Raw genomic sequence first — 12,186 nt, 5'->3', positions numbered from 1 at the left:
AAAATTGGTTCTAAATTTCTTACTTTATGTCTTTACTTATATACGTACATACACACATACATATAAAACAGACTGCATTTGAATATTACTCGAATAATATGTACATACATATTTTTGATTAAACATGTTTTTGAAATAACATAGTATTTGCAATAAGAAAGGAACAACTAATGTCATAAAAGTTGAAACTTTTCATTGGTTTTTGCATTGAAGAATTTGACACGCAGAATGAGTTTCAGGTTCTAGAACCCAATATGTTCAAGAAAAGCAGTTAGCATGCTCCAGTATTACATCCAGGGTTCGTACGGTCCTTAAAAGTCAAGTTTTTTGGAATCGATTTTTGGTCCTTAAAAGTCCTTAATTTCAGCCAAAATCGTTAGAAGGTCCTTAATTTTTAATCATCTGAAATTTCTGAATGTTCTGTTTTTATGACTGCCATTTTGAGTGTGAATTAGCATTTTGGAGGAATATTTTTGGCAATTCTCGGACAAATATCATTATCTTTTGAATGGGTGAATGCGTTCATGAGTTATAATTTGTTCCTATTTCTAATATAAAGGGTGGGATAGAATTTTTGAGCAAGTGTGAACATTGTAACATAAGTTTCATTAAAATAATGGTAATATATTGTAATTACATTTAAGAAATAACATTAAAATAAAGCACTTTTATTTTTTACTGTTGTATTATAAAGTTCCATTTTGGCCACTTTTTATACAATATTTTAAATCTGAAAAATAAGCAAGGTATAAGCAAAATAGCTGTGTAATTAATTAAAAATTTCTTTTTAATTTTTTCTTGGTAAGGGTTTCCTCATGTAATTGTCTCAGAATATGCACCAGTTTTCTCTATAAAATTAATTTTACACATTTTTATCCGATTTTTTTAAAAAAAAATATTTTTGGCTTTTTGCTGTTACTGAATTGGCAGGGGTAATTTTTGTTTCTGATTTTAGACATTGCAGCTTGGAAAGTTTAGAAAGATTTGAAGGCAAGATTTATAGATCCACTATTCTGGAAGATTCCAGAAAAATGTGGCAAAATGAAAAATGTCTCCATGGTATTAATACATAATTTCTTACTTTTTGGAGAACACCTGGAAGAGCAATAAAAACATAATAGTTGAATGTTTTAGTTCTGATACTAGAATCTTTTTCTTAACATTTTTATTTTCCCTTTATTTTCTTTATTTTTTACTAGACACAAGCATAAAATATCAAAAATGCTTCTAATCTTATCATATGGACAGGCATTATAGAAAATAATTTTTTTATTAATAAAGAAATTGAAAACTGACAATTTAAACGATTCATCTAATATGCTTAATGCATCATACACGCTAAATTGTGCTGCTTGGTGCCTTTGTAAATTTTGCTTCCAATGCCTGTTCTAAATTCTAAAAGTTTTGACATTTCTAGATCTTGTTGCTCGATGTGTAAATAAATTAAAAAAATTCTGCCACACCAGCTGTGTAACTGGACCTTACCATATATATTGCATATTTCTTCTGAATGTTCCTATTACTATAAAATTAGCAGCTTTCTCTATACATTCTAAATGCATTTAGTATTTTTAGAATAACAGAAATCTTTAATTAAATCCAAAAACTTTCATAAAATGAAAAGAAAACATAGAAGAAAAAAACTGAATACATTAAGAGAAAGGAAAATTATTCTTCAAAGATATGTACATATATTATTATGTAAATTACCCAGTTGTTTACAATTTCAGCCTTTACTATGATTTTCCATTTCTATTTTCTCACCAGAATGCAAATCACTTAAACAGTTTTTAAACTGAGGTTTTTGGAGTGTAAGACAGGAATGTGTTTCTGATCTCAGCTTGCTCCCTGCATTAGTTCCTGCCAGCCCTGATAATTTGCAATTATTCGTCTTTACATTACCGCTGCGGACGTTTGAATTTGTTATGACAATAGACTTACTGAGTCAGCTTAAAATGAAATTGTATAGTCTTTGATGACTAGTCCATATTTTTTTTTTGCATTTGATTCTTCTTGTTTAATTACATCACCATGAGCTGTAATTGATTTTTTAGCATAAGAACATGCTTATGTTCTTTTTTTTTTAAATAAGAAGCTTATTTAAATCTTTGTAGTTACTTTCAGATATAGCGATGATTTGTTTCACATCTGTCTGGAGGGTTTTGGACTATTTAACTTTTACCAGATCAAGTAAACCCTCATAGGTACATTTTGGAGAGGTTGACAGGTTAGGATATACAAAACGTAGAAACTAGTGAGAACATTGTCTTGCGTATTGAGACAAAGTTCTAACTGTTAGAAAAGATGCTTAAAGAGAAGGAAATTGATATAAATTAGTCAAAATGTCTGGGAAGGCTTCAAATTAAAAAGGCGCATAAATATCTTGTTGAGTGTTGTTGCCACAAAATATAAATATTTTGTAGCTTTTAATGTGTAATTATCCTAATATCGTTTAAGAATCAATGCCATAAATTAAATGTATTTTAAACTGTGAAATTTATTAGATTGTGATTTAATAATGGCTGTGATTTAATAATGTGTGGCCTTTTTTTTAACAAATACTGTTAAAAAATAAATAAAATTTAATAGTGGCCATGTAAATCCATAATGACTAAGGTTATCTAACACCCAATTTAATTACTTATAACTCACTGATTACCTTTAAAGATTATCTCTGCATTTTAAAGCAAGTTATTGCCTTTCATTAACCCTTATCGTAGTCACAAGATAAAACACAAAAATGTAAAAATTCATGTAAAACCTATTCTTTGCATCTAGTGAGACTTAAAATAATGCAAAACAACTTGTTACCTCTGGTGCTTTAGTGGATTATTAGGACCTTAAACTATATTAACTGAGTTACAATACCTAGAACTCTACAAGAAGCTACGGCATTAACTGCGTCAGACAGACCTTAGCTAACTTTAAAAATTGCGAACCGTGCTTACATCAGGCCTTAAGGTTGGTTCTGATCATCAAGTCTCTCCTAGGCAAGCAGGACCGGCGACAACAGCCAGTGTTTGGTTTTGAATCATGCTGATTGTGATTTTACTTCTCACTTTAACCTATGCCACTTGACATAAAATCTACTTACTATTTACTAAACTCATATAGTGAGCAAGTATGTGACAAAATGAGACATTAAAAAAAAAAAAAAAAAAAAAAAAAAAAAAAATCAAAGCTAACTGTTAGTAAAACCTAAATAAAATGTCACTTATCTTCTTTCAAATATGTCCAGTTAATATGAGAGTAAAATATTTAATGATAAATTTCATAAACTTTATTTTATTCTCAAACTTACTAATAATTATATTTAATACTAATGCATCCTACTTATGGATCTATTTTATTTTTAGGATGGTATAACAAAAGTGAAGTTCAGCATAGATATTATTTTTAATTGAATTTATTCAGTTCCCATTTGCTTATAGGTCCTTAAAAGTCCTTAAAAGTACTTAATTTCCGTGGGCAGAAATGTGTATGAACCCTGACATCCATATTAATTTGATTTATTTATTGGTGCATTGATTTATAGAATCATGTAAAATGATCTTATATGTGATTATGAGTATAATATTATTCTTGTAACTTTATTGTGTAAATATGTGTTTATTAACATTTATTAATCTTTGCAGGTCTTTTATATCCCGGTGAACGTGATATGGGAAACTGCATGGGACCAGATGGACATTTAAATATGCTTCTGAAAAATGGAGATATGCCTCCGGATGGTTCATATTATCCATTTGAAGGAGAAATGGTTCATGACTACTACAGTGGCAGTGACTTTAAACCTGTGAATGATGAGATGATGAACATGAAAAACAGAGAACATTTACGTAAGAATACATTTAAATAAAACTGTGTATTTTGTTTGACCAGGCTGCATCTTGTATAGCTTTCAGATTTATTTGAACTGCAGATTTTGTTCCAACTTTCTACTATGCTACCAGTAGTTTTACTTATTATGGGCCTAAGGGACTATTTCAAGATGTCATGGTAGCAGGAAAAGGTTTCTGTGTGTTTTGTTTTGAGGTGTCCAGATTTGAGATTATAGTGTAGTGGGAGTTTTGCACATAGAAAGATGCTGAAATGTGACTGTCCAAAAGTCAGTACTTTTTGTGTGATGTCCCACAAGAAATGTATAGTTCATTTTTCCCATCTGGAACGATCATGACCTGTGATTCATTTTGCAGCTTGTTAAAGAATTGATTGTTATCCCAGTTTAATTACTAATTATGACAGCTATATTCTATAACTGGATAAATCTACCCATCCATTTTCCAGGAAAATGTATTTGTCAATAATGTTCTTCGAGAACATTAGATCAGATGTATTGCAAATGAAGACAACATTTTCTCTCTTAACATACACTGGATCTTGCACTATGTAATATCTTAATTTTTGAGTTTGTTACCATCATACCATCATGCCCTATACCATATACTTACCATTATACCCTAAGTTCATCCTGCAACATCATAATCAGAAAACACGCTGTGATTACAACAGACATAATATGCTGAGTTTGAAAAGAAAAGAAATTTATTGCTGTGTGGTTATGTTATGGGACTCAGTGTTGTATAAACTGAAAGATTGTATTTAATGCATGAGAAGAGCAATTACTGAACTCTTTTAAAATCACCATTTTTTTCTGCCTTTTGTGTAGATGTATCTCTCTTTGTCTAAAGAATAATTTTTTTAATACCTTAATTCATATATGGTATTTCAGAATACTGTTAAGCATTCTATCTAGCTAGGGTGTCACAGAATTATAAGTCTTTATTTAGCTCAGTCATATTAGCTTTGTTGCTATGGTTGCATGTATCTTTGCTTAATGAATAAACTAAAAATCTCAGAAATTTCTGTTTGCACCAATGGATAAAATGGGAGGGGGATTTGAATGAAACTTTATGAAATTTTTAACATAATTTTTTGAAAAATGCTCAAATTTTTTTTTCAACAGTTTGAGATCTATTTTTTTAAAATTTCAGCATCATCTTTTAAAATTTCTTCATCTGTTACTACAGTTTGAAAATTTCATAGATTATGCAAATGCCCTCTTTTAAAACAAGAAGGCTAAAAAGATATTAATTGGGCGATTTTGCATTTTTTTTAAAGGAAAAATTATGTGCCAGTATAAAACAGAATACAAAAGTATTGCTTCTTCTTTGGGTATCACTTGGAAACATAGTTTCAAGGTTATGTGATTGACAATGGAGATCCAAAGTTATGATGTAATATGTTGTATTGTTTTTCTTGCTTCTATATGTAGTGATTTTATTTATGTGCTTATTAAGTCTCTTTTGCTTTGCTAAAAAGAAATTAAGTTTACATAGAGAGACCTGTCATTTTATAGATGCCATTTCTCCTCTCCTGTTTGTTTACACATAGGTTTTGCATTTATCATGCATTTCCTTTTATCATTCTTAAAAGGAACAGAATTTAGCAATTGATTAATGTTTCAAGTTATTTGGAAGCTGGCCTCTTATTTTCTATGATCTTGTTAGGGGTTCCAAAACCTTTACAGTCTTGCATGACTTTATTTGTTGTTTGAACTTTTAGTATTATTATTTATATGACTGGATTTTAATCTTTTGTCTGTCATTGTATTATTTTGTGTATTTTCTATGTATGAATATTCTATGTATTGATGTATAAATTTTCCTTTGTATTAGTATTATTTTTAAGTATTATTTCAGTTTTATTATTATTGTATTATTTTTAAGTTGGCTTATTTTCTTTTATAAGAGTATTAATATAGTTTAATTATTCATGGCATATTTTAGTACTTTTGTTATAATAGTATTTGTATTTTATATTTTTTCATTGCTTTCTCCAGATCTCGATATTATGTTTTCGTTGTTGAATTGTATCTCCTTGTATCATTATGAGTTATTTACACGAGGAGTTTTGTATTTGTTTTCTTAATTAAAAAAAAAAAAAAAGACTAAGAACAAAAAATAACATTTTTTTAATGAAATAAGCTTTTATTTAATATTCAAAATACAGTGTCAAAGCATAAATCATTTTCTTCATAAATTTATCCAGGGCCCCTTACACTTTTATTATTTGTGATATAAAATTGTAGAATAGTTTTTGTAAAAAATAACTATTTAATATCTTTTTCCGAATAAACTATATGATAAACTATTTTTCTCCTCTTATTTAGTTCATTAATTATTTTATGAGTTTCAAAAGCTTATTTTAAAAAGCTTTTATTGTTATTTTATAGTTAGGGCTTAGCTTGTGAGTTCATTTCTTCCTAAAATTTAGTAGGGAGGAGCTGGGAGATTTGTTCCCCTCTTAAGTCTATCTTTATTCATATTTTATTAGTTTTTTTAACATATACAATATTTTTAGCTTATACATTGTTTATTATTTGGTATTTTAGCATAATTAAGAAAAAGTCTTCTTATATATTTTTTTTAATATTCAAATTAATGTATAAATTTAATTGCTGATTTATAATGTGTGTGTTTTCAGATTCTTAAATTTTTTTTTTTTTTTTTTTTTTTTTTTTTTTTTTTAAATTAGATTCTCCATATTATGATGTGAGTGGTCTACCTGATCCTTACAGCATGAGAGATGATGAGAAAGTTCATCACAACTCTATGTGCTTTGATGAAAGTTTAGAGAGCGGGTACTCTACCCCCAATTCTCGATCTAGAAGGATCATTCGAGAAATAATTGTGTGACATATTAGTGAGAAAAATTCAGGAAATGTTCATTTTTTAAGCTGCATGCTGTAAAGGAAAAAAAACAAACAAACTGCACAGCGTTCATGCCTTAGGGATTTTTCCTGAATGCAGCATTACTTTGTGTGATAAGACAGGCAGGGACTAAGACTTTTTTACATGATGTCATAGGCAGGCAGAAGAATACGATTGCAATCCTGCAACTGCAGACATCATTCAGCAAAAACAATCAATGCTGATTTAAGGCTGCAAACAGCTTTAAGGAAAAATTGTGAATGTTGAATGATGACTGCTAGCATCAAAGATTACGAATGTGTATGATGACTACACAGAGTATTCGACAAAGAGTATAAATGCTGAATTTTGATTGCAAACAACACTGAGCCAGATGTTTCAGAGGCTGGTTTGGTTTGTAAAAGGTTCTTGAAAGAAATTTTTATGAAAATTCATAGACTGTATGCTTTATTGTAGATATGCATGTTTTCATCATCAGTGTCATTTCTTTTGCTCTTTTAGTAGTTTTGTAATTTTGTTTCTTAAATTGCATTCCGAAGAATCCTATGTAAATATGTGTACATATATATATATATATATATATATTCTGCAGTCTTTAGAGCTAGGTGCCATGTCAACCAAATACTTAATCTTTGAAAGTCCCATCTCAGTCTCTGTATTATTATTGCAACAAAACTTGTTTCTATAGATACAATTTCAGTTACAATAAAGTCTCATTTCTATACAAAACTACGTGTTAAACTTTGATATTTCTTGCACAATATAATAGTGTAGTAATCTTCATCTTGGATTGTTCTCCTTTATATTGTTAGACTAACATGTACATCGTGAAGTAAATAAAACATAAATACATAACAATAAGACATAAGTACATAAAACACTAAAAAGCTAAGTGGAAAATCAAACAGATCTGCATGTTTCATCCAGTATTACTAGAGCAGTGTAAAAGAGAATTGGTCAAATATATGTATTGCACTGATACAGGAAATATCTTAACTAAAGTTGTACATTTGGTAAAATTGAGCATATTATTTCAAGTATTACTGAATTATTACATTTACAAAAATACAAGCTGAAATAATACAACTGATTACTTTGTGCATTTAGATTTAAAAAACTGCATGTTAAATCTATATTATTTCTAGAAACTAATCGTATAATATAGACAGATCTCCAGTGTGGAAGGATAGTAGTTTTCCTCGTTTATGTGGCACCAGGTTTTTGAAAAATTTTTAGACTTTTGTATATATGAATTTTTTAAAATGCTCATTTTCAGTGATGCATTTATGGCTGCAAAAGTGTCAAAAATTTATTGTGAAGTAAATAATAGTTTTAGTATGGATATACTATATGTTTTTATGCATTCAGTTTGAAAGGCAGATATTTAAATAAACTCTGCAATTTTTTTACTGTGTTAACCATGTTACTGTATGTTGTGAAAATGTGTATTTATTTTTCATCATGTACAGTTTACATCCAACTATTCATATTTGGATAAAACTTCTTGTTTTTAAATATGTTGATGAGTCTGATGTCACTGCCCCACAAATTTCCTTTGTAAATATATATTTCTCCTTTCTTATTACTTTTTAAGATTGTTATATGTTTTTCATGATGTATATCAGTTTGTGGTTCATATATGTATCTAAAAAAAAACTTTTTTTTTTTTTTTTTTTTTTTTTTGCATGCATAATGACTTATTTTTCATTGGGATTTTTTGGTGGTGCTTTTTTTCTTTCTTTCTTTTTTAAAATGATTTGGAAGTCTTAATGTATTGATGTATTTGTCCAATTCTTTTCCTCATATGCTTATGTGTTTAAAAACCGGAAATAATTCTTAAACAGGTTGTAATCTAAATCTTTTTTGTGTTCTGTTTTTATAAGCATTTGTAAACTTTCTTTTTCTATGAAGACCAGTTTTTATATTTCATGGTTTAGCTTATGGTTGCTGATTGGATTCTGTATGTATAATTAATGTTAGTGTATACATGCATTCAATGCTATGTTACTTTAAGCTGTTTGATCCTCAGGACACGCATTAGCTGTAATATTATTATAATTTTTAAAGTAAAATTAATTAAACTTAATGTGTCTATGTTCTATGAATAAAACAAATATTCTGCTAATTTTTATATTATTATTCTTGTCATTTAGTTAAGATATTAGAACTACATTGAAATAAATTTCACCTAAATATCTTTTTTTTGGGGGGGGGAACTTTTGGAGCATATAAAATATATCCTACGTTGTTCAATAAACAAATGAAAAAACATTCAAGTATGCTATATGAAGTAATCTTAATATAACTGAGTTATGTGTGAAAGGCTGACCTCTGAATGAAATGCATTCTAATGAGAGTTATTTTTGGGGGGATTGAAGAATGTGCAATTTTCATTGAAAAATTAATTAGGATTTAACTACTATACAAACTGTAGATTTGAAATCCTTCCCTAAAAAAATTAAACCATTATTTATATGAACAAAAAGATTTTTTCAAACTAAAATTCTAAAACTCATAATTTGATTGCATGCAGAATTTCAAGATAACTGAAGTTAAATTATTTACATTTAACACTATTTATTTATTTATTTATTTATTTATTTATTTTTTTGTTGATGGTAGCAAAAATGAGGATTCCCACGTTGGCAATAGAGTACTTATCAGAGATCCCAATGGAATTGTCAAAATAAAGAAAAGAATTCCCGAGTTTTTAAAAGTGAACTCTTTGCTGTTGATGAGAGACTGAGCTATATAATGTCATTTTTAGACCCTAAAGCTATCTGGATTATGACTGATAGTCATAGTGCCATCCAACATTTGTCAAACTGGGTGTAACATTGGTGACAAAATTGGATTCTCACTAAATTAAAAAAATTAATTTGGAAAATTTAATTCTCACTAAATTAAAACAAGGCTTGTCCTCTTGTGATGTGCAGATTCAGTGGATTCCCTCACGTGTGGACATTTGGGTAAATGAAGAGGCAGACGTCCTGGCAAAGAAGGATGACGAGGGAGCTCTGGCTACTTCCATTTGTCTGACTTACCTTGAGCTGAATTCTGCTGGAAAACATACTGATAGAATGACTCGGCTTGTCCCTCTGACACAATCTTGGTACCAGGTTGAATCCCTTGGTGGATCTCTTACTACAAACAGTGACAGATGCACCCAGACAACACTCTCCCGCTTTCTTAGGGGCCATTTCAGAAGCCTTGCCTTCTAGGGAGGTAAAGAAACACACCCAATTTATCCAAAATGTAACAACGAGCAGGCTTCTCCGGCACATATCCTTAGGTGTCTGGGTTTGTCCTACAAAGATTTGATTAAGTCACCTATGCTATTTTATGACTTCTTGAAGGTGAATAAACTTGTAGACCTCGTCTAGCAGAAGCTGGACTCGAGGATTAGTAACACCAACATTTTTGTTCTAACATTTTTGTTGTTGTTGTCAATCCAATTTCCCCCCCCCCCAAAAAAATAAAGCTATATAATTTCAGTACTACATAACATCCCTGCCAGCGACACAAAGAAATGATGTATTTTGAATTTAAACGAGTTTTTATGCATTTTTGAAAATTTTTGATCTTGATTTTTTGCTTTTTATTTCAGTTGCTGCCATTTTCTTTTCATAGAATTCCTCCCCATTCATAAATGATGGATCAGTTACTTTGTCGACATTAGGTTCAGCATCAATTGGGCTTTTTTCATCAGTCGTACATCTGGTTCACCAAACTAATTTTCATTATAACATTAATTGATAATTCATTAAAATTCGGCAATTAGACATACTGCAGTGTTGAAATGTTTTTATTTTTCCAAAATTAAATCATCTGTAACACAAACAGGAGTTACTACAATTTTTTAAACTAAGAAAAATTAGTAGAATACAAGAATGTAATTGTAAGAGTGATTATTATTATAACCTTTTTTGGATGCTACCAAAAGAGTGATTATTATTACAGTACAAAGTACATAATCTGGGTGTCCGTTATCCAGAATGATCTATAATCCGAACCTCAAAGGCCAGAAACTTTTTTTTGTATGCTTTACGCATGCGCGTTTAATGTATGATGGACGGTATAAGCTAGGCTAAAATTATCTTTACTGATTCTAAGGCATTTCAGTTAATGTTGCAGATTGCGCTGTTCTTTAATCTTCTAATTGGATCTGGCTTATTATTTTTTGCAGACTGTTAGAGCAATTTTATAAAAATTAAGCTTGAACTTTCGATTATGTCAAGAAGAGTTTCCAATTCTGGAGCTGCCAAAGATCTACAAAGCGAAAGCATGTTTTGATGTCCATCAAACAAAAAGTGGAATTGCTGCAAAAATTGGATAAAGGCATATCCGTCTCAAAATTATGTGAGGAGTATGGCATTAGATGACACGAGAAAAAGGAATTTTTTGTGGAAGCATCTTAAACAACTTACATTGAAAGAAATGCTTCATAAAGTAAACAAATAAATATTAAGTTTTTTTTGTAAATTTTGGTACCTTTTAGATTATAATTGTTCTTTATTTCATAAAATACGGTTTCATATTTTTAATTGTATAATTTCTGCATGCCATCTTACCAGATTTAAATTGATGATCTATAATTCGGAAAAACACCTAATCCATAATCGCCGAAGTCCCGACGAGTCCGGATTACGGACTTTGTACTGTATTACCTTTGTTGAATGCTACCAACACAATTTTTTTTTAAAAAATCAAATCATATAATTCCAGACCTACAAATGTAATGAATTGAACTAAAAACAACTAATTCCTTAAGTACATTACAGGCTGCACTTAATTTCATTATTTATTGATACAAATAAAAATAATTGAAGAAATTTAGTATTTATCATCTTTTTCTAGAAGCTTTTAGTTCTGAATTGAACTTGGCACTTCCCAATGATTTCCAGTATATTAACATGACATATTTATCATATTTTCCTAGGAACTTAAGCAATAAAAATAGTTTTCAATTGTATTTGCCCTTTTGCCCTAGGCATTTCTCTGTTGAGTATTCAGGATTAAAAATGAATACATTTTTTAAAAATTTTGTTAATCATCATATCTGAAGATAGTTAGATTAAAATTCTTTTAACTCCCTTGCCTTCGGTTTCAATCTAGTATAAATATCTACAGTGGAAATAGTGAAATAGTACGCTTAATAATAAAGTTAAAATGACAGGAGGGAAAAAAAAAAAGCAGGAATGAGTGCAATGGCAGACTGGTAGGTTTCGAGATTACCGAGAACATAAAACAACAAACGTTTTGGGCGACTGTTAAATCTAGAAACCTTCATTAATCAATTAAAAACTTTTTCATTAATGTTTTTAAAAATTTTTTACAGTCAGTTCTTTTGAGCTCTATACCAAAGTCTTTTTTTTTTAATTTTCTGTAATGTGCATGCTCTCTCTCTGTATGTATGTATATATATATATACACACAGTCAAAAGTCGTTAATTCAGGCACCCATAATCCGGAT

General features: G+C 29.4%; 1 protein-coding gene across 1 annotated transcript in view; it reads left to right on the top strand.

Moving 5' to 3' along the window:
- LOC118184368 (cell adhesion molecule Dscam2-like) overlaps positions 1–8,838 on the top strand; it is a 51,431-nt gene extending 42,593 nt beyond the window's left edge. Inside the window, exons 17-18 of the mRNA XM_035354031.2 lie at positions 3,636–3,839; positions 6,538–8,838. Coding sequence (XP_035209922.1) covers positions 3,636–3,839; positions 6,538–6,698 — 365 coding nt within the window. The 3' untranslated portion in view covers positions 6,699–8,838. The remainder of the gene's footprint in view (positions 1–3,635; positions 3,840–6,537) is intronic.
- The last annotated feature ends 3,348 nt before the right edge of the window (positions 8,839–12,186 follow it).

Source organism: Stegodyphus dumicola, chromosome 10, assembly GCF_044657685.1.
Source record: "Stegodyphus dumicola isolate Sdum_Otavi_A_Nest chromosome 10, ASM4465768v1".
Classification (NCBI taxonomy): domain Eukaryota; kingdom Metazoa; phylum Arthropoda; class Arachnida; order Araneae; family Eresidae; genus Stegodyphus; species Stegodyphus dumicola.
This window is presented reverse-complemented; position numbering and strand designations above follow the sequence as displayed.